This window comes from Anthonomus grandis, chromosome 5, assembly GCF_022605725.1.
Source record: "Anthonomus grandis grandis chromosome 5, icAntGran1.3, whole genome shotgun sequence".
NCBI classification, from domain to species: domain Eukaryota; kingdom Metazoa; phylum Arthropoda; class Insecta; order Coleoptera; family Curculionidae; genus Anthonomus; species Anthonomus grandis.
Window position 1 is genome coordinate 30,900,498 of NC_065550.1, and position 27,603 is coordinate 30,928,100.

At 35.5% G+C, this 27,603-nt stretch overlaps 2 protein-coding genes across 25 annotated transcripts; one reads left to right on the top strand and one right to left on the bottom strand.

Annotated features, from left to right (window-relative positions):
- Nucleotides 1-113: 113 nt before the first annotated feature.
- Nucleotides 114-13,959, bottom strand: LOC126736743 (glycine N-acyltransferase-like protein 2). Of its 24 annotated transcripts, none has more exons than XR_007660753.1 (9): nucleotides 13,899-13,959; nucleotides 8,831-8,937; nucleotides 8,431-8,547; nucleotides 8,080-8,348; nucleotides 7,877-8,028; nucleotides 7,670-7,788; nucleotides 7,447-7,612; nucleotides 4,716-5,157; nucleotides 114-1,680 (listed from the first exon to the last, which is right to left on the bottom strand). XR_007660753.1 is itself a non-coding variant. In XM_050441273.1 (8 exons), the coding sequence occupies exons 1-8, from the start codon at nucleotides 13,951-13,953 to the stop codon at nucleotides 2,168-2,170; spliced, it is 1,035 nt and encodes a 344-aa protein (XP_050297230.1). In that variant the 5' UTR covers nucleotides 13,954-13,959; the 3' UTR covers nucleotides 114-2,167. The 24 variants fall into 24 exon arrangements, 5 of the variants coding, with proteins under 5 accessions (XP_050297230.1, XP_050297228.1, XP_050297227.1 ...); XR_007660752.1 differs by having other exon boundaries at nucleotides 114-2,217; XR_007660751.1 differs by having other exon boundaries at nucleotides 114-2,755.
- On the top strand, nucleotides 13,581-27,511 carry LOC126736739 (carboxypeptidase E-like). The gene is made up of 11 exons (XM_050441263.1): nucleotides 13,581-13,852; nucleotides 18,443-18,656; nucleotides 18,714-18,832; nucleotides 18,894-19,090; nucleotides 19,146-19,301; nucleotides 19,940-20,106; nucleotides 20,160-20,299; nucleotides 26,629-26,768; nucleotides 26,832-26,958; nucleotides 27,064-27,218; nucleotides 27,276-27,511. The coding sequence occupies exons 2-11, from the start codon at nucleotides 18,550-18,552 to the stop codon at nucleotides 27,405-27,407; spliced, it is 1,440 nt and encodes a 479-aa protein (XP_050297220.1). The 5' UTR covers nucleotides 13,581-13,852; nucleotides 18,443-18,549; the 3' UTR covers nucleotides 27,408-27,511.
- Nucleotides 27,512-27,603: the final 92 nt, after the last annotated feature.

Genomic DNA, 27,603 nt, shown 5'->3' on the forward strand with positions numbered 1-27,603 from the left:
CCTGTAGGGTAAGCACTGCATGTTTTGTTATTTACCAAAAGATGGCGCTGATGCTTGTAATGCTTATTGGTTTAAAGGAAATTAGCCAGGAACATAAAAGAAAACTCATTAAGGATTTTGTAAATGTTTTATTTATGTATGCACACAAGTCAAAAGTTCTGAGCTCTGAAGTTTTTGCAATTAGGTAGGGTACTAAATATATCCAATAAGAGGGAAAAAACGAAGCGGCACTCTCTCTTATTAAAGTCGGAATTAGTTTCTCGTAAAATTATTATCATTTCTAATTTTTAACTAGTTACTATAATGTCACAGCCTTGTTTTGAAAAATCATATAACTCTCTATATTTAAGGGCGACGTAGTGTGATCATTTTTTTGCCATTATTATATCAATTACCAAATTTGTTGCCGTGCAAATAGATAAACTAAAAAAAAATCACGATTACGAAAAAAATATCGTTCACAGCCCTACGAGACAAGAAACTAATTCCCCTTTTAAACTTTCTTGTATACAAGATGATCCAGGATAATCATTTCCGAGGGATACCCTGTACAGCATTTGGAAGAAATATTTAAGGAATAACATGCACCCTAAATTCAATTTTTAGATTAAATATGCTCCACTGGCGATAAGCATGCGCATTTCGATACGGATCGGACAGAATGCATCCATACGCCAGAGGAGTGTATTTTAATACAAAAACTGTTGCATACAAATTACCGGGACAACTAAAGGATTAAATAGAAAAATGCACCTTTTCTTTTTCACGTAATAAGTAGAGAAATGTTGGTAATTTCTAATAAACGCCTAAAACGCCTCTAGCGGCAAAAGTCTAAGATAATTCAAATCACAGCTCTTAAAAAGTTAATGAAGCTTCTTGGAGGTTTAGAACTAACGTACACAAAATACCCTTAAAACGAGTATTTTTTAAAGTTCGTTTATTTGGTGGGTTGTTTTAGCGCAAAACTTGGTGCATATGTTGTGGGAGACTCGTTAAAAAAATTGTCAATTTTTATGCTGTAAACTGGAAATTAGTTAGTTTAAACTTCATCGTTTTAATAAGACAAAGATCGGTAAAACTTAAGACGTGTTTATGTCACGAAACGCTCACGCAGCTCTCACCCTCCTGTTAAACACCACATTTTAAAGGACCATACAGAAATAATATTCGTATTTCTGTGAACAGAATACATATCCCCAGAGAAATATCATGATTAGACTTGACTAGTTACTTATTTATGAACTATTAATTTCAGTCCGATGTAAAGTCAAATCATGCGTCCTTCGTCGGACTGACAACGTTGTTCGATATTGAAACTGACGTTAGTTAGACGATAATTTTTGCATGGTTTCAATTCCTGAGTATAATCCTCTTCTATCATCATTATTAATCCGTAAATGTCCACTGCTGGACATAGGTCTCCCTCAGTCCTTTCCATCTGTCCCTATTTTGTGCGCTTGCATTTAACTGCTACTTGTGATGACGTTGTACGCTGTTTGTTCTTCCTTGTAAATAAACGACAATGTCACCACCACAGTTGACACTAATGACAGAAAACAATAATGATATCTTTGCCTCCACTAGATGGAGCTTCCACTGAGTGGTGAACTCTGGAGCTGACACTTTTGATCTATAAACTGTTTAAATCTTCCAGGCAGTTGAAGTTGTTTAAACAAGTACCTGGAACAAAAAATAATTGATTCGAAATGCCTGGGAGAAGTAATGGATTAATTTTGGGAAAAAAGAGACACACTTGATTCACTGTTCCTCAGTTTCTTAAAAAGTCTTATTTTTTTAATTCATCCATGAATTTTAAGCAAGATTTTTCTGAAATCTATCAGGCACGTTTAAAGCTTGGAAGCGCCGTAAGGTATATAACGTAGTATGCAAACTAAAGATGTGCAGATCCTTGAATTAATAGCACACACAGAATACCGAGAAGCTTATAGTAACTCAAGAAATAAAACCGAGACAGTAGAAGCAAAAAAAAGACACCAGAAACGAGTTGTGAAGACCATCCACCAAGACATGAAGCTGCTTCCTTGTAATTGAACTTTCAATGTCACCACCACAGTTGACACTAATGACAGAAAACAATAATGATATCTTTGCTTCCACTAGATGGAGCTTCCACTGAGTGGTGAACTGTGGAGCTGATACTTTTGATCTATAAACTGTTTAAATCTTCCAGGCAGTTGAAGTTGTTTAAACAAGTACCTGGAATAAAAATTCAATGACTAGAAATGCCTGGAAGAAGCAATTAAATCATTTTGGGAAAAAAAAAGAGGGACACTAGACAATTGCTTTACTGTTCTTCAGTTTTTCATTAAATTGTAATTCGTCCATGAATTTTAAGCAAGATTTTTTTGGAATCTGTCAGGCACCTTTAAAGCTGGGAAGCACCATAAGGAATATAACGTAGTATGCAAATTAAATATGCGCAGATCCTTGAATTAATGGCACACACAGAATACCCAGAAGCTTATAGTAACTCAAGAAATAAAACCGAGACAGTAGAAGCAAAAAAAGACACCAGAAGCAAGTTGTGAAGACCATCCACCAAGACATGAAGCTGCTTCCTTGTAATTGAACTTTCAATGTCACCACCACAGTTGACACTAATGACAAAAAAGAATAATGATATCTTTGCTTCCACTAGATGGAGCTTCCACTGAGTGGTGAACTATGGAGCTGATACTTTTGATTTATAAACTGTTTAAATCTTCCAGGCAGTTGAAGTTGTTTAAACAAGTACCTGGAATAAAAATTCAATGACTCGAAATGCCTGGAAGAAGAAATTAATTCATTTTGGGAAAAGAAAGTGGAACACTAGACAATTGCTTTACTGTTCTTCAGTTTTTCATTAATTTGTGATTCGTCCATGAATTTTAAGCAAGATTTTTTTGGAATCTGTCAGGCACCTTTAAACCTGGGAAGCACCATAAGGAATATAACGTAGTATGAAAATTAAAGATGAAGACCATCCACCAAGACATGAAGCTGTCAGCTGTTTCTTTCTTCCTTGTAATTGAACTGTCAATGTCACCACCACAGTTGACACTAATGACAGAAAACAATAATGATATCTTTGCTTCCACTAGATGGAGCTTCCACTGAGTGGTGAACTGTGGAGCTGATACTTTTGATCTATAAACCGTTTAAATCTTCCAGGCAGTTGAAGTTGTTTAAACAAGCACCTGGAATTAAAATTTAATGACTAGAAATGCCTGGAAGAAGCAATTAATTCATTTTGGGAAAAAAAAGTGGAACACTAGACAATTGCTTTATTGTTCTTAAGTTTTTCATTAATTTGGAATTCGTCCATGAATTTTAAGCAAGATTTTTTTGGAATCTGTCAGGCACCTTTAAAACTGGGAAGCACCATAAGGAATATAACGTAGTATGCAAACTAAAGATGCGCAGATCCTTGAATTAATAGCACACACAGAATACCCAGAAGCTCATAGTAACTCAAGAAATAAAACCGAGACAGTAGAAGCAAAAAAAAGACACCAGAAACAAGTTGTGAAGACCATCCACCAAGACATGAAGCTGCTTCCTTGTAATTGAACTTTCAATGTCACCACCACAGTTGACACTAATGACAGAAAAGAATAATGATATCTTTGCTTCCACTAGATGGAGCTTCCACTGAGTGGTGAACTGTGGAGCTGATACTTTTGATCTATAAACTGTTTAAATCTTCCAGGCAGTTGAAGTTGTTTAAACAAGTACCTGGAATAAAAATTCAATGACTCGAAATGCCTGGAAGAAGAAATTAATTCATTTTGGGAAAAAAAAGTGGAACACTAGACAATTGCTTTACTGTTCTTCAGTTTTTCATTAATTTGTAATTCGTCCATGAATTTTAAGCAAGATTTTTTTGGAATCTGTCAGGCACATTTAAAGCTTGGAAGCACCATAAGGAATATAACGTAGTATGCAAATTAAAGATGAAGACCATCCATCAAGACATGAAGCTGTATGCTGTTTCTTTCTTCCTTGTAATTGAACTGTCAATGTCACTACCATAGTTGACACTAATGACAGAAAACAATAATGATATCTTTGCTTCCACTAGATGGAGCTTCCACTGAGTGGTGAACTGTGAAGCTGATACTTTTGATTTATAAACTGTTTAAATCTTCCAGGCAGTTAAAGTTGTTTAAACAAGTACCTGGAATAAAAATTCAATGACTCGAAATGCCTGGAAGAGGAAATTAATTCATTTTGGGAAAAAAAAGTGGAACACTAGACAATTGCTTTACTGTTCTTAAGTTTTTTATTAATTTGTAATTCGTCCATGAATTTTAAGCAAGATTTTTTTGGAATCTGTCAGGCACCTTTAAAGCTGGGAAGCACCGGAAGGAATATAACGTAGTATGCAAACAAAAATTGCGCAGATCCTTGAATTAATGGCACACACAGAATACCCAGAAGCATATGGTAACTCAAGAAATAAAACCGAGACAGTAGAAGCAAAAAAAAGACACCAGAAACAAGTTGTGAAGACCATCCACCAAGACATGAAGCTGCTTCCTTGTAATTGAACTTTCAATGTCACCACCACAGTTGACACTAATGACAGAAAAGAATAATGATATCTTTGCTTCCACTAGATGGAGCTTCTACTGAGTGGTGAACTGTGGAGCTGATACTTTTGATCTATAAACTGTTTAAATCTTCCAGACAGTTGAAGTTGTTTAAACAAGTACCTGGAATAAAAATTCAATGACTCGAAATGCCTGGAAGAAGAAATTAATTCATTTTGGGAAAAAAAAGTGGAACACTAGACAATTGCTTTACTGTTCTTCAGTTTTTCAATAATTTGTAATTCGTCCATGAATTTTAAGCAAGATTTTTTTGGAATCTGTCAGGCACCTTTAAAGCTGGGAAGCACCATAAGGAATATAACGTAGTATGCAAATTAAAGATGAAGACCATCCACCAAGACATGAAGCTGTATGCTGTTTCTTTCTTCCTTGTAATTAAACTGTCAATGTCACCACCACAGCTGACACTAATGACAGAAAACAATAATGATATCTTTGCTTCCACTAGATGGAGCTTCCACTGAGTGGTGAACTGTGGAGCTGATACTTTTGATCTATAAACTGTTTAAATCTTCCAGGCAGTTGAAGTTGTTTAAACAAGTACCTGGAATAAAAATTCAATGACTCGAAATGCCTGGAAGAAAAAATTAATTCATTTTGGGAAAAAAAGTGGAACACTAGACAATTGCTTTACTGTTCTTCAGTTTTTCATTAATTTGGAATTCGTCCATGAATTTTAAGCAAGATTTTTTTGGAATCTGTCAGGCACCTTTAAACCTGGGAAGCACCATAAGGAATATAACGTAGTATGCAAATTAAAGATGAAGACCATCCATCAAGACATGAAGCTGTATGCTGTTTTTTTCTTCCTTGTAATTGAACTGTCAATGTCACTCCCACAGTTGACACTAATGACAGAAAACAATATTGATATCTTTGCTTCCACTAGATGGAGCTGAGTGGTGAACTGTGGAGCTGATACTTTTGATCTATAAACTGTTTCAATCTTCCAGGCAGTTGAAGTTGTTTAAACAAGTACCTGGAACAAAAAATAATTGATTCGAAATGCCTGGGAGAAGTAATGGATTAATTTTGGGAAAAAAAGAGACACACTTGATTCACTGTTCTTCAGTTTCTTAAAAAGTCTTATTTTTTTAATTCATCCATGAATTTTAAGCAAGATTTTTCTGAAATCTGTCAGGCACATTTAAAGCTTGGAAGCACCGAAAGGAATATAACGTAGTATGCAAACTAAAGATGTGCAGATCCTTGAATTAATAGCACACACAGAATACCGAGAAGCTTATAGTAACTCAAGAAATAAAACCGAGACAGTAGAAGCAAAAAAAAGACACCAGAAACAAGTTTTGAAGACCATCCACCAAGACATGAAGCTGCTTCCTTGTAATTGAACTTTCAATGTCACCACCACAGTTGACACTAATGACAGAAAACAATAATGATATCTTTGCTTCCACTAGATGGAGCTTCCACTGAGTGGTGAACTGTGGAGCTAATACTTTTGATCTATAAACTGTTTAAATCTTCCAGGCAGTTGAAGTTGTTTAAATAAGTACCTGGAATAAAAATTCAATGACTCGAAATGCCTGGAAGAAGCAATTAAATCATTTTGGGAAAAAAAAGAGGGACACTAGACAATTGCTTTACTGTTCTTCAGTTTTTCATTAATTTGGAATTCGTCCATGAATTTTAAGCAAGATTTTTTTGGAATCTATCAGGCACCTTTAAAGATTGAAAGCACTATAAGGAATATAACGTAGTATGCAAATTAAAGATGAGCAGATCCTTGAATTAACAGCATACATCGAATATTTAAACTCAAAAAATAAAACGGAGCCAAAAAAGACACCAGAAGCAAGTTGTGAAGGCCATCCTCCAAGAGATGACGCTGTACGCTGTTCGTTTCTTCCTTGTAATTACTGTCAACGTCAGTACCACAGTTGACACTTATGACAGAAAACAATAATAATATCTTTGCTTCCACTAGATGGAGCTGACACTTCTGATCTACAAACTGTTTAATTCTTCCAGGCAGATAAAGTTGTTCAAATACATACCTAAAATAAAAAATTAATAACTAAATGAGAAGTATGGATTTATTTTGGGAAAGAAAGAGACACACTAGATAATGGCTTCAATGTTCTTCAGTTTCTTTACAGTCTTATTTTTTTATTCATCCAGGAAGCTTAAGCGTTTATCTCAATTGCCTGGAAGAATTAATAAATGAATTTATCTGCAGTGTAAGCCAGATAACCTCGTCAAGCAACGCAATCGTATAAACACCACTGCTCCTCAACATTCCTATTGTTGTATGACCAGAGCTTCTGAGTATAGACTCAGGAGAGTTATCCAAGAAGATATGGAAGAATAAAATTCAAGATTTTTCTCGAATTAGCAGTACACTCAGAACTGAGACAAAAGAAGCTAAGAAAAAGACACCAAAAGCAAGTCATCAAGACCAAACGATCACGCTGTAAACTGCTTGTTCCTTCCTTGTGATTAAACTGTCAATGTCACTACCACAGTTGACACTTATGGCAGCAAACAAAAATGATTTCTTTGCCTCCACTAGAGGGCGGCGTGAATGATTCTGACTTAAAAGCATTTACGAATATTATTTCTGTACTTCCCCGCATCATCGAGTAAATCTCAAGCAAAACAGACTTTAACATTGAAACCCGTCTACGTTTTAAACCTAACTTCGAGAAGATCCTTAATTCATAATATTAGAGAGTATAAATACAACGTTCGTGATTCTTGGCTTGGGAACAATAAATGAAAGCGTAGCAGCGTTATATCAGAAACGAAAAAAACCCGTAAAATTCTTATTGGTCTCCCTTAATTTCTAAGTCTCCATTGATTTGTTGTTCACCTCCACCTCCTCCTCCCTCGCCGCCTCCTCTGGACTCCTCGTAGGGCCTTAGAACGGCGCGGTAAGTTTCGAATAATTTTTTGAATCCGAGTTTCGAGTATAGGGATCTGGACGCGTCGTTTTCTGGACGGATCACCACGAACGGGAGATATCCCCTATCACTTACCTGGAAATCATCCATGTCACAATACATACAAGTAAACTGACATTGTGGCCCACTTACTAATTTTGTAAGGTGCTTCGCCAATATGATTCCGTAACCTTTTCGTCTGTATTCCGGTCTGGTTTGCATCGAAAACATCGCCCCGTAATAAGATTGGACCATCCATGCGGCCAGATCGCCTACAGGGAAATTAATTATATTCTATATATAGGGTCAGATTAATTAGTTGGGAGACCTTAGATATGATATTGCGAATGAACGTATTACCTTGAGCAGAAAACACTCCGAAGCAAGGCAACTTCTCGATTAGTTTTTCGAAGATTTCTATGCACTCCATATGATTGGCCGGGTAAAGGTCGTGAATAATTTGAGCATGCTCCTTCTTCAGCTGCAACATCTCAGCTTGGTCGGTAAAAACTCTAAAAAGTGACAGGAGGTCAGAATGAGCGAATTAGTTTTTGATCACTTACATCTGCTCTGATGAGTTTTCATCATCTTTTAACACTAGATTTTCTTCGGCACCATAAATCAGCCCATAAATGTCGCCAGAGAGTTTTTCCATGGTGCCAATCTTTCCATAGAAATCCTCGATTTTCTCTATTATCCTTGCGTGCGTGTAGTTCAGGTAAATCGGCTTCGTCCAGTCTATCAGCACGTCCTCACTTTCCAGCAGCTCTAAACTGTCCAGCTGATCGCACGGACAAAACACACTAAACGATTCGTACAATTTGTTGTTTGGCTGCAATAAAAGACAGTAGATTTCACCCAAAAGTCACCCCCCTGATTGGTTAGATTCAATAATTTAAATACAAATATCTTACCGATCGCGTCATTCCTGGAAAATGCAATATCACAGCTTGCTCTGGCCAAGTTTTCGTTACGTAAAAATGGAAATCCCACACCCTGTCGTTCAGGTAAGTCTTTAAAGTTTGATGAAACTAAAAATGAAACCTTAAAAAACTGTGACGTCCCAAGGGATCACCCTGTACAACAATTTATGGTTCTTGAGTCGCGACTCCTCGGCATTGACCTTAAGGTCATATATAATAATAAATGGCATGCACGGATCGAAATCAGCGATTTTCAAAACAGCACTTTTGCATGCGAACTTTAACTGTAAGGTTTGAATGTCCGGAATCAGGCGATCGGGGTGGCATTTAAAGTTTAATTATTGTTATACAGGGCGAGTGTCTGGTTTGTGTTTTTTTTTTGCTTGTTTACCTTCAAAGAGTCCGGCAAATAGTTGCCGAGGAATTCGATTATTTCTGGAAGCTCTGATTCGTCGACTAATCTAAAATTTTTGCCCTCCGGTAAAACTTCTTCCATTGCTGAAAAAATGGAGTTATTAGCTTGGTAACAAGTAATTATGGTACTTTAAATGGCATAGGATAGTGGCGTACATTTGCTTAAGGTTCAATTATCCTCACTATATGTCCTTCTTAGCCCAGGTTCTAGTTATACCAGGTATCATCAATGAATGAATAAAGAAACAAAAAACACTTAGATATACGTCAATAATTTAAGAAAAAAAAGCAACTTCTACCAAACTTAATATCTACAGAAATGCAACATTGACGGTAAAAGTACATGAAAATACCAACGACATTCGACAAGGCGACACGATGTCACCAAAACTGTTTAATACAGTAATTTAAACATGTTCAACAATAGATACAGATCATACAGAGGGCTGAATGATGATGATAAAGGTAGAGTCTATCTTTCCTAAATATTATTTTTATAATAGTTTTTTGAATAACATTAAGTTGCTCCAATATCCAATGCATTGTTGTACAGATAAGATAAGTCAATAAGGACTCAACCAGTGATTTATAAACTATCAGCAGTAGTTTTCTATATAGAAAATCTCGTAGTTGATAATATGTGCTCTTCCCATTTCAAGTGGTTTATTTCTATTTCGAAATGTTCAATTTTTTATCTTGATATGATGGTCTATTCACGGAGTTGATGATTGAGAAAGTTACCAAAGTTTCAGTGGATTCAAAAGACATCCAATTTTTTTTTACTTCAGATTGTACCAATTGTTTAACTAGGACCAGGACAAACCATAGAACAAGAGTAATGGATCGTCAGCACATGATGGCAAGGTTTGTAAGATAGTCAAGCCAAAGAGGTATAAAGTAATATTTTACTTTTATTTTTTATTTATTTATAATACACGGGATCAACCCCATTACAAAAAATATATATATTTCTGAAAAAGAAATAAAAGCTATACTACCTAACCACTAATTACTAATTAACAATAATTATTAGACTTTATCTTAATACCAAGGATAATTAAACCGTTTTACAAGTAGTAACAATATACTCTCAAAATCAGAACAATTAACAATGCAAAAATAGCTAAGAAATGATCAAATGTATTTCAAATTATTAATCATGGAGCAAAATTAATTCAAAAAACAAAATCCTACAAACTCTTAATAAGACTCCTAAAATGCAATAAGGAAAATCCCAAAACTTCAATTTCAGTAGAGTTTACCGGCCTCAAGGTCCTTTCGACAGGCGAGTGCATAGCATAGTTGATACGATGATAAGGCAAAGAAAACAATCGATTTACCCTCAGATTACGGTGTGGAATATTAAATGAAATCCTATTAAGTAGTTCGGGACAAATCATAAGGCAATTCAAAAGTTTATAAATAAACACCAAATCATTCTCAGTGCGTCTCCTAAGTAAACTCCGCATATTCAGCAAGTTCATTGCTTCAGCAATGGTCATTGGGAACTGGAATGCGAAGTTTATAAAGGCAGAATCGTAGACATTTATTTTGAACCCTCTCCAGTGCCATACAATTATTCATGTACAGAGGAGACCAAATTATTGATCCATACTCCAACAAAGAGACAACAAGTGATATGTACAACCTTACAATCAAGACAAAATCAAGGACCTTAGATGCTTTAGTTAGATACCAAGGTCCTTTGCTACTTCAGTGTACCTAAGATTAACATTATCAATAGTATAGGAGGAAGTTACCTGTTTGTTTCTTTTGTAGAAACTAATGTAACTGCATTTACCCACATTCAGAGCCAAACTATTACCTTCACACAATTTATTCAGACCATCTTGTAAGAGAACCATGTCTTATTCTGAACTGATCACCCTATAAAACTTTAAATCATCGGCAAATAACAAAAAATTACTATTTTTAAAGCAAACCAAAATATCATTAATGAAAATATTGAATAATGACCACCCTGTAGAACCCCAGAGGTCACACTGATAAGATGCGACCTAGCATCCCCAATTTGTACCTGCTGAAATCTGTCAGAAAGGAAACTTGCAAACCAGGCCACCAAACAATCTGAAAAACCAAAAAGTCTCAATTTTTCTAGTAATGAGCTATGGTTGACACTGTCAAATGCCTTGGAAAAGTCTGTATATATTACATCCGCTTGTTGATATATTGCACCCCTTTCCAAAGCATTTAACAGAGCACCCTGATACAGCAACAAGTTTGTAATAGCAGACTTGCCACGACTGACGCCATGCTGTTCACTTAACAGAAGTTCTTTGCAATAAAAATTAATAAAAATTAATTTAGTCATAAATAAGACTGGCAGACACACACTCCTGTAATTGATCATTTCATTAGCAGCACCACATTTAAATATATAAATGTATACATATATACTACAGGCAGTCACTTTAGACATTTGGAAAGAATGATTTTTTCCAAACAAAATGACGATGACGTCTTAAACTCGGTTCTGGGTCTTACACAAGCCGAGTGATATTTATTTTAATTATGGAATTAATTTTCTCATTTATCTGAACCAGTAACTTCACTTTAATATAGCAACATGCGGTGGCTTCCCTTTGAAGCAACCATATTACGACACCTGTCATTCCACGACCATTACCGTCGCGCCTGCGCTCTCTGTGTCTAGAATGCCATGAACTTGAGTTGTTGGAGACAGCGGCTAGTTTTTACTATAACAAATTACTTTACACCAATAAAAATCGCTCAAAAATGCATTGTACCGCATTTTTAAAGGTTAAGGGTTTCGAAACATTTACGTTTCCCACAGGAAAACCCGGGTCTTATGGCTGAAAAGTTGCGAGAAATTTTGACATTTAGCGTTTTCATTTTAAAAGTGGATGGACAAACCAACTTCCGGGTGATTTTAGGCGGGAAAATTAAAGAGTTTTAATTTAGCGGTAGATTTGAATTTTGAACTAATTTTGTGTCTATTTTAATTAAAATTAGTGATTTTATTTGGCTATTAAGGGCCGGTATTATAAATATTTTGCAAAACTTTAACTTTAACCATCAAGTTAACCTTAGCAATAAAATGTCAGTTTCATAAACGTCCCATTTCTTCTTCTTCGTCAGATGATGATGTACAGTCCGGTAGTCTCGAGGAGATAATTTCGTTTTTTACCCGCTAAATACCGCCATCTATATGTCGAGGAAAAAAAGCTTTTTCAGTGTTAGGTTATTTTCAAAATTTATTGACACAATATATGTCAAAAACCAGTTTTTTTTTAATAAAGCTAACTTTAACTAATTCCCCACCCATACGATAAAGTTAAATTCTACATTTTGAAGCTAACTGTGACATTATTCCGCAAGTTAACTTTAAGTTATTTGTCAAAATAATTTTATAATACCAGCCCTAAGTAGTGTTTTTAACCCTTTAAGGTTATGGTTGATTTTGTGTTATCATGGGAGTTTCTTAATCTTGAGAGTCTAGATTTATTTGAACGTAATGTTTTACTAATTTATTTCCTATTGCACATATTTGAATGAGTACTATTACTTTATTATTTAAATTGATGACTGAAGTTTGGCATATAAATTATCTTTGGACAGTCGCAAGTTTCAATATGGCGGACGGGCGCCATCTTGAATAGTCAAAAGTCATATGTCAAGTGTTTAACTAATTCATTGGTTAGCTTGACAACCAGATAAACTTCCGGGCGATTGTGCCGCTTTTAGGCGGGAAATTTAAAGTTCCACTTTGGCGGGATATTTGAAAAATCTTGTTGGCTTAAAAATATATATTAATAAGTTTTTTTTTATCTTAATGATATTGGTATTCGTATTTGCTTATAAAAAAATTTAAATGGAAAAAGGAAAGTGCTTTTCACAGGGGAAATATACGAGAAAAAATGTTGCCTTGGATAACCTTGGTCTTGAAGACGCCAATTTGAGTTTTTTTTAAATAGTTTAACCAATACGATGACCTTTTGATGACCCTAAAGTGAAGCTAGACTTAACTCATTTTCAAGTCGCGGGAAGGTCAAGCATTCGAGGTCGAAAAACGCTTTTTATGCCACTTTTTTTAATTTAATTGGAAAAAAATATTAGGAAAGACATTCTTAATATACCAAGAAGAGATAGCCCCCTATTCGCAGCCATAGCTTGTACGCCACTGCCTATAAAAAGATCTACTTACGTGCACATATTTCCCATTTGTTTAAACAAATTTTCCAATAAAAACCACCCTTATAAATCGGATAAAGTGAAAAAGAAAAATGGACACTTACCTCGCCCAGCTAAGGACGTCCGGCACCTCTTAATCTCCCCCAAAAACCCCCTAAACACCTCAAAAAATACCGCGAGGCCCCCAATAAACTTACCGCTATGGAATAATAAATTATTAACAAAAAAATAGTGTATATAGGAAGGGATGTTCTTATAAATATATATATGTGGGGAAATAATTGATCGACGCACGTTTCGAGAGGGTCGCGTCACCCTCTGCCGCCGAAACTTCCCTTTTTACTGCAGACCGCTATATAGAGCGTTTCGGTAAGGGATGTGGGCAAGGTTGCCGAATTGGAGAAACAGGAGGGTTTCTTTTTAGATTTTAAGCGAATAATGGCAACGCCGATTGCCGGTAAGTAGTATGAGTGATATTTTGCCGATAATTGGGTTTTTTGGTTCAAGGGCGCGTGGCGCGACTGCGAAAATTCTTTGGGGCAAAATCTCGATTTTCCAAAAGTCAGAGTAATTTTCTAAATTCATTTCGGCGCCTATGGATTAGCTTTTTGAAAAAAATTTTATTTTTTTTTTAATTGTGCTCTTATTCCTAAATCATTAAAGCCAAATAAGTGAAACCTATTTATTGTACTTGATAACATGTTTATTTAGTGGTTTATCAAAAAATCTATAATATAATAATAATTAATATTAATCATCGAAACGACGCTTGACGTCACAGCATCGCGTCGTCCGCCGGAGGCGTCGGGACAATGTTAGTACGTAGGTAAGTGACCAAAAAAGATTTTTCCTTATATAAATAAAATACTTACACGCAAGTAAGAATAGGGACGTATAAAAAAAATAAATACAAGCAATTTTTGACATCTGATTTTTGACACAGGTTATGGTGCATTAAGAGCTGTCAAAATTATTTTGTCATTTTGAAGGGTCTAAATAAGCCTCAGTAGCGTCCATAGGAAACCAATATGTTTATTCAACTGTCTTTAATTTATTCATTTATTTGGAGGAATCAGTAAACCTTGACATCCTACCACATTTAGTGATTTTATATCTAATTTAGAATTTATTAGAAACTCTGCGAAAATTTTTGACTGATGACTATAACAAATTTAAGTAACGCCTAGGAGTAAGATATACACCTGTGTGCGCGATAAGCTGACAGACTCAAACTCTTTAATTTTCTCCATAAAATTTTGCTCATACTCACCATACAACCTTTAACAAATCATAACAAATAAGCCACAACATATCCAGCTGGTCAAGAAGCCTTTTGAGCAGTGTTTTGCTTTAGAAACAACTTCCCTAACATTTCTATAAACATATTCCATTCAGCAGATATTGTTTTTAATATGATTTCCACATTTATCTTTTTTTCTGCATTATTCCTCAAAGCATATTTAGTTTTTATATGTTTGATGTTAAACTTTTTCATTCTTGCAAAATTTATCCTATACAAAATTTTAAAATGGTGTATGTGGGGATATTGGAAACCGTTAAAGATACAGGGTGGACCAAATGAGGAAAAAGTTGCGCATTAAACTGCCTATAAATAATCACTTATGTTAATATTTAATAACAAGGGAAATTTAATTGAAAAAAAAAAACTATAGTACCTACTCATATTTCTAAAAAATGAGGAAAAAATATTATATTTGTTGCGCATATATTTTTTTAATTTTTTGTTATTTTTTTTGTCTTTTAATCCATTTAACTCAATTGGAAGAACATTATACATTTTTAGTGCCAGATAAAGTCAAATTTTAGTTTCATATTTTCGAAATTATTTGGTATGCTTAAGCTACCTCTTATTATGATTGTATTGTAATTTTCATTGTGATTTATTTGATTTATCATGGTTGTGAATGTGTGAACAAATTAACAGTTATAAGTACAATTAAAAAATATGAACAATCCGGTCTGTTTACACCAGTGAGAAAAAAAACGATGTTATTTATTTTTCCTACATTCAAGCCTCCTATTATTTTTCTACCACCCAATGATCCCATATTTTATAATGAACTCTACTAAAACTTTTTATTATGGTTTGAATAAGTATTTCTTTCAGTTTTAATATCTGTGGACCCCATTTTGAACGTTTATCTATTATAATATTTCATATTGTATTGTCAACCTCAACCAGTGGACAGTCAAACCATTAAGGAGTAAGGTAAGGCGGTGTCATCTACATATGAAATAATGGTTCCATTTATTACTTTAATATCAAGAAGGGAATTTAGGTAAATTATAGACAAAATTGGACCAAGTACAGTTGCTTAATTAATGCGTTAAAAAATTATCGCTAAAAAATAAATTAAAAGAAATGCCTGGAATAATATAAAAAATCAATAAATTTTGTATTTTTATACGTTTTTCTTGATCAAATATAACAAGCATTATTACAGTCAACTAATTTGTTTACACACTTACAATTCCAATCGTTTTCAACGTTTATGTCTGATTTAAATCCCGCGCCAATACTTCGAACATTTCTGCACTGAACTGACAACCAGCGGCTCCTTATAGGGTAGGCGCGCCTAAGAGAACGCACTTAATATTCTTTTCTACATAAAACTACAATAAAGAAAAATAAATAAAAAAATAGTGAGCAACCAAACATATATTCTATTAGCCAACAAAAAAACACAGTTTAAAGTAAATTATTTCTAGATTAAAAATAACACACCCCTTTTTTTAAAAAAATACAAATGCGTACTCTTGGCGCCACATATGCCAAAGAGTACGCAAAGGTTAGGCTAAGAGTAAACAACGTCACAATGTTTAAGAAATGTTTAATTGCATAGGTCGCAATGTAGTTTGTCCCATGTATGTTGCATGTTGCGCACCTGACCCAATCGCCTCCACCGTAAGAATTGCTGTAGTTCTCTTTACATCCAGGACAGACAGCATCTTCTTGACTGCTGTTGATGCTCAAAGCTTTCGAAGTCACTTTCTTCTTCTTCTGCTTAGTGCTGTCAGTAAGTTTCCTTTTAATGCTGCTGGTCTTGTTTTGGGAGGTGGATTCTTGCAGTGAGTCTTTATAAGGTATAGATGATAATATTTCCGACCTAAAAAATATGAAAATATCTTTATTAAATACTAAAAGTAGGAGAGCTTTTATTATTATTGTTGTTGCTGTTATAATTTCTTTTTGGAGCGAACACTTCTAATTTGCTCGTGTTTTGCCTTTGGTAGATGTATGACCATTTTTGGAGTGACTCAAGATGTCCCAGGTACGGCAAGATCACATTTTTTCGGGGAAGAAAACAGTTTAGACTTGAATAGATTCTGAATTTGGCATCGGGTTATTTAAACAACTGCTATCAGTATTCTTGGTTGGTGTTTTGAGACTAGCATCATGTATTTCTGTCGGAGTAACAGGCTCTTTACGTATCCTATCTATCAAAACTGAAATAGGCAAATTGTCGTCATCGTCGGAGTCGTGGTTGTTTAACACTTGAACATTATCTTCATTTTCATGTCGCCTATCGTTTGTTGGTTCAATGTGTAAGGTATTGGTTCAATCTTCAGTTACCTCTGAAGGTGCAAAATCCTCCTCTGTAAACACATCTGGGTTATATGGATACAATCCTGTAAATGCCTTTTCACAAATCTGAATTGTTGCAACCTTGGAATAAGCTGCATGAAATAGTCTAGACATTTGTTTGAGAGTCACTGGTCTACCAGGGTTTTGAATCATCCATTTCTCGCCATCATTTGAATTTTTTTTAATTTAAATCATCCATCCATCGAGGGGCTGCATTTTGTGGCTCCCATGGGGCGGCAACGATAGAAGAACTATACAGTTATTCCGACAAAAATTAACTGCTTCAAGGGTACAATGTGATGTGTGGTTGTCAAGAATCAAAACAACAGGATCATTCTCTGATGATCTTACGTAGTCTTGAAAATGTCTAAGCCACCTTATAAAGAGCTTCGGCTTCATATAACCAGTTTCTGTCACTAATTGTAAAGTTCCAGGTGGACATCCTTAAAAAAGTTCATCATTCATACAATTGCATGGGAAGATAAGAGCGGGGAGCCAAACTACCGAAGCTCCCATACAACACACAGCTGTTACTAACTGTCCTCGTTCTGCTGCAACCACTTTTGAAACTGTTTTCTTGCCCCTGGGGGCAAAAACTTTGGGCATTCTGTTAGGGACCGTCGACATCCCGGTTTCATCTATATTAAAAATGCGGTGAGCTGGTGCTTTTGTTTTTTCATAGCATTGTCTTAAATTTTCAAAAAATCTGTTGCACTGAATCTTATTAAAGCCAATTGCTCTAGCCAAACTTTCTTTTTCGGTAGCTCTAAGAGACAGCAAGTTTCGTTTAGCAAAATCTTTAACCCAGTGATTACCCGCAATTTTTTTCTCTGGATTAAATTTGTACTCTTAGGCGCGCCTACCCTATACTCGGCTGACCATAATTCCGGAAGATTCGTTGATCTTCGAGACGTCGTGAGGTGTACCACTTGTGTCATTTCGGAATAACGGAGAGTCAGCTGGTTCTTCGTTGTTTACAATATCGTTACAATATGCTGAAACAGACTTAAATCAAACTGCTCATCTTTGAAAAAAAAAAGATGATTTATTAAAGACTGAAAATAGATATTCAGAAGTTGAGGCTCTCAGAGTTTCATAGGAGTGGAGTATAACTCCACATTTTTCTAATAAGAGAACGTCAAAAATTAAATCTTACTTTGATTAACTATATGCTGATTTCAGATATGGAGATACACACTACTCAAATCCACAAATAAAACATCGTTTTAATCATTTTGTCATATAAGGAAACAAATTTAGTTTTCTTAAACCATCTTTGCTTTCTAAATTGACACTAGAGATTGTTGTCAAAAAAAGGGAATAATCTTAATTGTACCTACTCCTTAGGCCTTGAATTAGTTCTTCAAAGTATCTTCAAAAAGTTTAAGGTATTAGGGAGTTTTTAAGGTAGTTGTAAGTTGAGTATTCTACAGGCGGATCAGGCTTTACTAACATAATTAAAGCGCTAGTGATTACCCTAGAGTAACTACTTAATTTTACGTATCAGTACTGCAATAAAACGTTAGATTCTATAGCTTTTAGCAATTGAAAATGATATAGCATGAGAAATAGATATTGACCAAGCCATTATTTCTTTTTTGAAGAGAAAACTAGAAAAATTCTTATAAAAGCTATCACAATTAAAACCACAAAATAGCTTGCGAAAACTCCAATAATAAAAGTTTTTTTTTAATTACAATATAGTTATTTATAACCGATCAGGTTTCCAAACACTCTGCAAAATTATTCTTTGACACTAAAAACGGACCATTAGCACCCTAACTAAACAAAAATCCATATTTGTTCAAGAGTTCCTACGCTCCAGGTTCAGTCAGCGTCGGCGTCAGCTCCTTGCCAGTTCGATAACGTTCAGCATCAGATAATAAACCAAATTTAACTGTTTCATACCATTTAATATGAAAATGTCATTTCAAGTGAGTATTTTCTTAATTTTCCTCGTCTACAGTGCCGAATGTTTCGAGTTCAAGCACCACGATAACCAAGAGCTATTTTTCGTCTTAAGGTAGTTAGAATGACTGCACACTGTCACCGCTAGAAAATATAAAATTTTTTTTTTAAGGGAGGTAAACACCAAATGCAAAAACATAACCAGGGTGTATGCTTTAAACGAACCCTCGGTGCTGGGTATTCCGCTGTACGTAATCGAATTTTCCAGCACTCCTGGACGTCATGAAGTTTGTACGTGTATATATTATGTCTGATGTCTTTTTATTAATTCACTTTTTTCAATTGTTTATAGTAAAACCGGAGTTTAAATATATCGCAAACATGCATGGAAACGAGGTGCTCGGTAGAGAGCTGATGCTGAAATTGGCAGATTATTTGTGCGATCAGTATTTACAGGGTGATCCCCAAATACAGGCTTTAATCCGTAATACCCGAATCCATTTAATGCCCAGCATGAATCCGGACGGTTGGCAGCTTGCCACTGATAGTGTACGTTTTACTTTAATTTTTTTTTTAATTTATATATTTGTATTTATATATACAGGGTGGTCAAGATTATTTGATCGGTCGCACCAATAACAATTCAATAGACTTGAACAGGAATTTTCCGGATTTGGACCGGATCGCGTTTGAAAATGAGGAGGAGAACATCGACAGGAATAACCATTTGTTGGAGTTGGTTACTAGGATTAATGACCCTGTAAGTAAGCAAAAATTATCAACCTTAAAATTCGCGCCAAGGCACCATACATTTCCAAGTTGATTGTTTTAAAAAGTATGAAGTTTTTCTAAAATAATGTAAGAGTACTTTATGATGGACAATTTTCCAATCTGTAACTTTGGTTGTTACACTTTTTTCCATTGAAGTAGTAGTTTCCACGTTACAGGCTGAAATGTGACTTGTCTAGGCAAAGTTGGTATGTCTCAAAAAGTATCACATTTACAAAAAAAAGAGTGTCTTTTGATAGACAATTTTCCATTCTATAACTTTGATCCCTACACTTTTTTCTATTAAATTAGTAGTTCCCCAAGTACAGGCCGAAACGTGTCTTTACTAGGCAAGGTTGATATTTCCTAATACCCTGAACTTCAAAAATAATTCTCTCAAAAAGTATAAAATTTACGAAAAAAATCCAAAAGCACTTTTTCTCATAGGAAATTTCATTCTATAACCTCACACTTTTCCATTAAATTAAGAGTTTCCAAGTGAGATGCCAAAACGTGATGTTACTATAGGGAAAGTTTATCTTAAGACAAGGGAGAACACTAACGCCCGGACTACGACTAATGTTTATAGTCCGGAAGCCTAATACAAAATGTTTAATATTTTTTTATTAGTTACAACCAGAAACCAGATCCGTAATCAGACTTATAATGCAAATCCCGTTCGTATTAAGCGCGAACCTGCACGGGGGTGATTTGGTCGCGAACTACCCGTATGACGAGAGCCGTTCGGGTAATCAGAAGGATGAATACGCGGCAACACCGGACGATGACACTTTTAGGTAAAACCGACTTATGAATTTAATTCTTTTGTAAATTAATTTTTTATTTATAGATATTTGGCTTTGGCTTATTCGACCAATCATGCAGACATGGCCAGTCCAAACAGGAAGGGATGCGGCGACGTTGACAGTTCAAAGTTCGCCAAACAGGGTGGCATTACCAACGGCGCAAAGTGGTACAGCTTACAAGGAGGTATTTTCGATATATTTTTTTTAAATAATTATTGTGACATTTTTGACAATCCGGCAACATGGTGGATTTTGGAAGAAGTCTAATAAGCGTAAAATTTTGAGATTTATTAAAAAATCTGGCAACCGCGCAGAGGTCGAGCCCTCTCTTTCAATTTTCATATTCTCAAATCATTTTCAAAATATTTCACTTGAGAGCATTATGCTCTGTTGACATATTTAAAAAATCAAGAAAAAATTGATGAATTTAAAGAAATATGTGATCGCCACTTTCTTCCTAATAATCCGCCAATAAAAATTTTCACCAGTTTTGCCCATCAAATTTTGTTTTATGAGCCACTGGACATAAGCGTCTGCCTTCAGGCAACCACCATAACACCACAGTGGTGTGGTGTTTTGGTGGCCAAAAACAGTGGAAAAAATGGTGGACAAAACATTGGCCAAAAACAGAGTAACGGCATTATTGCAATTTATCTTTCTTTTTGGATCTGTAAGTAGGTAGAAATAATTTTATAAAAAAGTTGAAAAATTATCAGCATTCTGCTACATTTTAAAAATATTTCATCATTCAAATGCCCTAAGCATTATGCTCTGTTGCCATATTCTAAAAACGAAAAAAGTCATTGAATTTCAACAATTTCGTTCTGACACGATATTCCGTTAAACAAAATTCAGAAATCTTGCCCATTGAATTTTAGTTTATGACCCACTGGTTTTATGTGTCTGTCCTTAGGCAACCACCATAACACCACAGTGGTTTATACCAGTAAAAACCTTGGCCAAAAACAGCGTAATAAGATTATTGCAGATGTCTCTTCTTTCAAATGTGTAACTAGAAATAATGTTATAAGAAAATTGTAAGCTTGGTAATATCGTTGTGTTAAAGCTTTTTAGTAGGGATACCGATGCTCAAATCCACGTTTCTTAGTATAATGCCTGTTGCGAGTTACATACCTTGAACAAAAACTCATCATCAAAATTAAAGTTCATACAATAATTAGCCCCATCTAATTCAAAAAACACAATATATAATATAATTCTCTAAAAACCAATCTGGCAACCCTGATGATCCTAAGGGTAAAATCACACGAGGCTGTTTGCAAGTGGTTTGCGCCGCGACGGCGGTCGCTCGGCTTAAAACACACGCGACGGCTTTCGCAACGACGCCGACGATGGCACGAAAAATTACAAGATCAGTTGGATGTTGCCAAGCTTTGTGTACAGTTCACAGTTTTTTATTTATCGTGAGCAAAATGGACTCTGACAGTGAAGATGATTTTTTATTTTTGTTGGCGGCATCGGCACTGGCATTACGCAAAAAACCAAAAAAAAATAGAACGAAACGTAAGCTAGTAAACGTAAGTTATGGAAAGAAACAAGAAAGGATATTTCAATACCATCTATAAGGAGATTTGTGAAGAACCGGAAAATTTTTTAAACTTCACCAGAATGTCAAAGGAATCATACCAGGAGTTACTTTTATTGTTCCAAGAGCCATGTACAATAGCTAATACCATTATGAGAGATAGCATATCAGTGGAAGAAAAGCTTTGATAACTTTAAGGTAGGTGATGAATTTATACCTATTTCTACAATTTTTGTGTTTATTAAATTATTGGTTGTACCCCGTTTGCCTGCCTAATGAGGATTTAGTTACCTACTCTACATCTACTCGAAATAGTATTAACTCAATGGAAGTCTTAAAAAAACGCCTAAAAATGAACTAGATATAGATTTTACACAAACAAAAAAAAACTAAATTAAACTTATATGCCTATAAACTCATATGCTCTGAACCATCAAGAGAATATGGTGAGAATTGGGATACGGGTGGCGTAACTCGTTGTAGCCCAGAAGGCCCTGGCTGATTCTGAAGGTGTGGTGTTGAAGTTGGTTGATGTTGTTGTGGTAGTGAATTCTGTGGAGGCAATGAATGTGTATACCATGATGGTGGTTCAACGTGGGGTTGTTCAAAGTGAATAGGTGGTTCGGAGAATGTAGTAGCATGATGTTGGTGTGGAGGTGGACAAATATGCCTATTTAATAAAGCCATCAATTCCATTCCGACCAACAACTTGTTATCAACTGGAATTTTTTTAAAAAATGGCAACAATGACAACAAAAAATGCTTGTCATCATCCACACTTTCTTTTTCTTTCATCAGTTTTCCTTTTTGAATATCGGTGTGTGTTTGAAGAGCTTCACACGAAACTGTTTCTACCGAATCATTTTTTTTCTTCTTAATGCGCCCTTCACCATGATGCTTTTGCTGCTGCCTTTTTCGGAATTCCCGCCTGGTTGTATTTGGTTGATCTGCTGGCTCTGTCGATGCATCTTCATCTGTAGCTTCCTGAGGCGTGGCTGCAGTCTCATCGCATCGCTGCATGTGTTGCATCGAGCGAACTCTCTGTTGCCCTTCTTTGGACCACATCCGACAAAAATGAGAGCTGTTGGGCAAACATATATGGGGTTTTTCCTTTCCGGCCTTGCCCATATTTGCCTTTACTTTCGGAAAGGTGTTTGGAATATCTGTCCCTGACATTTTTCCATTTTTTTGCAGCATTAGACCTAAAAAATTAACAAAATTTTATGTTTTTTCAGGTACCTAGCAACTGGTTGTTCATTTGTGGATTTGCGCTATACATTTAGAATTGGAAAATCTACAGCAAGTTTGATTTGTTCAAGAAGTTTGTAAAGCACTATGGGCGCATGTTAGGCAAATGGCTTTTCCAGTTTTAAATGACGAAAAGTGGATGAAAAAGTTTCTTGAATCCCTCAGCGATTTCCATTCCAATTTTCCGAACTGCATAGGTGCGATTGATGGCAAACACATTAGACTGATACGGCCATCTAATAGTGGTTCTATGTTTTATAATTATAAAAATTATTTTTCGATGGTACTATTTGCAATGTGTGATAGTAATTATTTATTTACATACATTGATGTTGGCTCGTACGAAAAATCTAGTGACTAAAATTTTTAAAAATTCTACACTTTTTGAAAAAATGGTTAACGGAACACTACATATTCCTGCAGCGGCACCGATCGAAGGAGATGCTACTACAGATTATCCTTTTGTTATAGTAGGTGATGAAGCATTTCCTCTATTAGAAAGTTTGCTAAGGCCTTATGGTGGATCAAACTTATCTTACAACAAAAAAATTTTTAAGTATAGATTATCCAGAGCTCGACGGTACATTGAATGTGCTTTTGGTATATTGGCTAATAAATGGCGCATTTTTCATAGAGCCATTAATGTACAGATCGATCTAGCTAAAGACATAATTAAAGCCTGTTGTGTTCTTCATAATTTTGTAAGAGTCAGAGATGGAAACCGTAGCATTGACATTGAAGCAGGAACAACGCATGATAATTTGACAGTTGATTCATTTAGCAAAGGGAATCCAAGAGCATTAAATGGCCGAGATAAATTTGCAAATTATTTTGTTAATATTTAGCCACTAGAGTGGCGAAACGAATCAATATAAACTATATGTATATTATATCATTATTATTAAAATAAACGTACCTACTTATAGCATATAATATGTACATACTTATTTTTTTTTCCTCAACAGAAGCAGCTGCGCTTAGAAATTCTGTAGTAACTTCTTCCCATGCCTGTTTTTTTTTATTCTGTTTAAATAATTATCATCTCGCATATCCCAAATCGCTGGCCTCAATTGAACCTCAGTAATTAATTTTTCTATGTTGAATTCCCTGGTTTCCATAATAAATGAACAATTTTCAACACTGCACAAAAAAAAAACGCACCAAAAAACCCTACGTGTGGTTTGCAACACAGAAGGGAAGTAAATGATGTGCCCAAGGGCGTCTCCAGCCGGTAAGCTAGAAAGGGGCAGCATAAAAGAACTAGACAAAAAACAAAAATTTTAATTAAAAAAAAAATAAAAACCGAACAAAATATTTACATAAAAATCAATTGAAACATAATCTTTTAGGGTTCTTTGCGAATTCGTTAGTCACTTTGTTAATAAAATCGTCCAAGTTTTTAAAAATGTGTTGCCTGTGTACACTCATCATAGCGAGGCCATTGAGTCGAGTTTCAAACATGGTGCTCCTCAACCAGGTTTTGATTCTCCTAAGGCTACTAAATGACCTTTCAACTGTACAAGTCGTACAAGGTAATGCAACAAGGATCTGTAAAGCCTTCTTAATTTCAGGAAAGAAATCATCAGTTTCCTTGAGGATGTCCACAACACTCATTTTGTCCGATTCTGGTTTTTCCTCCTATATTTATTTCCAAAGCTCTATCTCATTTTGGATATTTGTAACACCGTAAAAATTTTTAAATTCCTCGCAAGCCTCTTCAAGTTCTTCCAAAGAAATGTTTTTCATTTGCGCAGGATGTAGTTTCGACAAAGTAAATGATGGTCTATTTTCTTCAGAAAACCTTATTTCTAGGGAATTTATAATTGAGTCCAAATAAGGAATTGTTATGGACCTGCGCCAAAATTCTGAGGGGCCTTTTGATGGGTGGTTGCTACGGTGTTGTTGTCTTTCAGCAGTACGCGGTATTGATTTCATATCCAATCCAATTTTTTCCGCAATAACAGAAGCACCTTTGAAAATTTCTTCTGTTATTTTTTCGGGATTCTCACGGTGGTTTTTGATCAGTTTTAAAATACGACCAATATGCTGTGATGCCTGAACTGCATCCAAGGAGACTGATTGGAGCACGTTTACTGTTGGTTCTAAAAGAGCGGAATATTTGGCTATCAATCCAAGGCTAAAAATAAACGAAACTTTGGAAGCTGCAGCATGGAGCTGATATGCATGTTTCCTTGTCGCAATATTGCCATCTCGAGACAGGGTTTCTAGTGCCTCCCTTATATCACAAAAGTTCTCTTTAAAAACTCTGATGCTCTTGTATTTCTCGCTCCATCTTGTTTCGCACAGCTTGGGAATATTGGGTATTAATTTTCTTCTTAGAACCGATTCACGAAAAAATGTAATTATATCTTTGATGGCCCCAACTGTATTTCGGATCTCCGGCAGAGCATTCAGATCATTGATTACCAGGTTGAGTTTATGTGACGAGCAATGAAAAAATAGTGCTTTCTTGTATTTTTTCGCAAAACAGCCTGAACGCCACCTTTTTTCCAGGCATCGTGGAACAACCATCGAATCCCAAACCAACGCATTTATCTGGATCGAGATCCTCTTTCGTCAGGAATTCGTTTATTGCCGTGGCAATCGATTTAGCGTCCAAGGCTGTAAGCTCAGCAAATCCGAGGAATACTTCTTCAATGTTGCTGGTTTCCTCATCAAAATATCTTATGCCAACTGAGAGCTGTTCCTTTCCAGAGATATCCGCTGTTTCGTCTGCTAAAATGCTATATTCTTGCGATATCTTTACATTTTTGATGCAATCAGCCTTAATCTCCACAAATACTGATAATCTCATTCTGGATGTCAACCGATCGATAACTTGCATTTTTCTTTCCATGCTCAAGATGGTTTTTTAAAATAGTGTCTCCTGCGCCAATTCGCATCTTATACAGCCCTTCCAGAATTCTCACCATAGCTTGCCCCCCTTAATGCTAGGTCGTGGGATCCGCAAAACGCAATGCAGGAAATAATCGATCTTATAATTTTCCTGTTTTTTTCAAGACTTTCCTGAGAGTATTTGTTAATTTGCACATCTACTGGCACATTATCAAGAAAAGATTTAGCTGCTTCCAATGCCGTCTTATGAAAGTGAGTATCTGCGTGTTTTCTGCAGTATTCATGAACATCTTTGAACTTACAAAACGGCCTTATAATGAACGAACCTAAAACATCTCTAACGGAGCTCAGATTGGGTGGAAATAGTGTACAGAATTTACAGAAGGCTCCTTTTTGTTGGCGGGAGTATGCTAACCATGGTGAGTACATTTCCAACCAGGAATGATTGAATTTTCTTTTCAGATACTGGGCGTCTTTGGCAAAGTCGTACGTTTTCCGTAGTATCCGTAGGTTCTTGGCTCAAAGTGAGCGTTATCGTTTCAATTCGCTTTTCACTTGCGAGCGCTTCGAGCCCCTGAAATGTAAATATGTATAGGTATAGTAAAGCCTTATCTTAGATTGAAGTTACCTAATAGCCTAATTATTAAGTGAAATTAGAAATTAATAAGTGATAAGTTACGAAATATACGTTTTCAAAAGTAAAGTTTCAATTAGCCGGATGACTGGTTTAGCGTTAACCTCTAGGCTTCTAGCCTCGTGTGTTTTTACCTTAAGACTTATTGCGCCTTAATAAAATACCTATGGTGGTTTGCATACCTCATACATGATATACCTAAGTCCTTAAAATTATTTTTCCATACCAGGTATGCAAGACTTCAACTATCTTTCAAGCAACGACTTCGAGCTCACTTTGGAACTGGGTTGCGAAAAGTACCCACCGGTTTCCTTGTTAGAGCCGGAGTGGGAGAGAAATAAAAACGCTTTGATTAATTATATATGGCAGGTAAATTCGGCCTTAATTCTTTAATATTGGCATTTAATGTTTTATGAATTAAACCGTTTTTAGAGCCACATCGGTGTAAAGGGTGTAGTGTACGATTACGACACCAAACGACCAATCAGCAACGCCGTGGTACATGTCACTAACGTCACTGGAGGGCAAATGAATGAAATCAAGCATGACGTCACTTCCGGTAAGAAGAAACGATGCCACTAGACTTGTGTGTATGCGTATGATATAGAAACAAATCTAATGGAAAGCCAAATTATCCAATTTTTTACTGACCTTTTCTTTCTAGTTTATGGTGGTGATTATTACAGATTGTTAACCCCGGGGACGTATAAAATAACGGTTACTAAAGAGGGTTATTTGCCACGCACCAAGCTGGTTACCGTGACTAACCCGAGCTTTTCCGAAGCTCAACGGGTCGATTTTCCCTTGAAAATTGTCGCGGTAAATATGTTTCTTTTTTGCCAAAAAATGTGTTTTTAATTAAATTTTGGCTTGCAGGTGTCGTCCTTTATAGGAAACGACAACTATATAAATTCAAAAATTGACGATCATTACGCCACCAGAGACCAGGACTGGTTGGCGTGGGCTGAAGAGAGAGAGCCAATCCTAGAGCCGATTGCCATCGCTTAAAAAAATATGTTTATTGTATTTAAATAGTTTGTAGAAGAATCTGTATATCAGAATATGTAATTAATTGTAAACCTATAGTTGATTAAAATTATTGTTTTAAGTTATGGTTGGGTATAATTTTTGGAAATATATAGTTCCTAGCACCTGATGACGTCATCGCTATATAGAATTGTATATGCGTCATTGCTAGAAAACA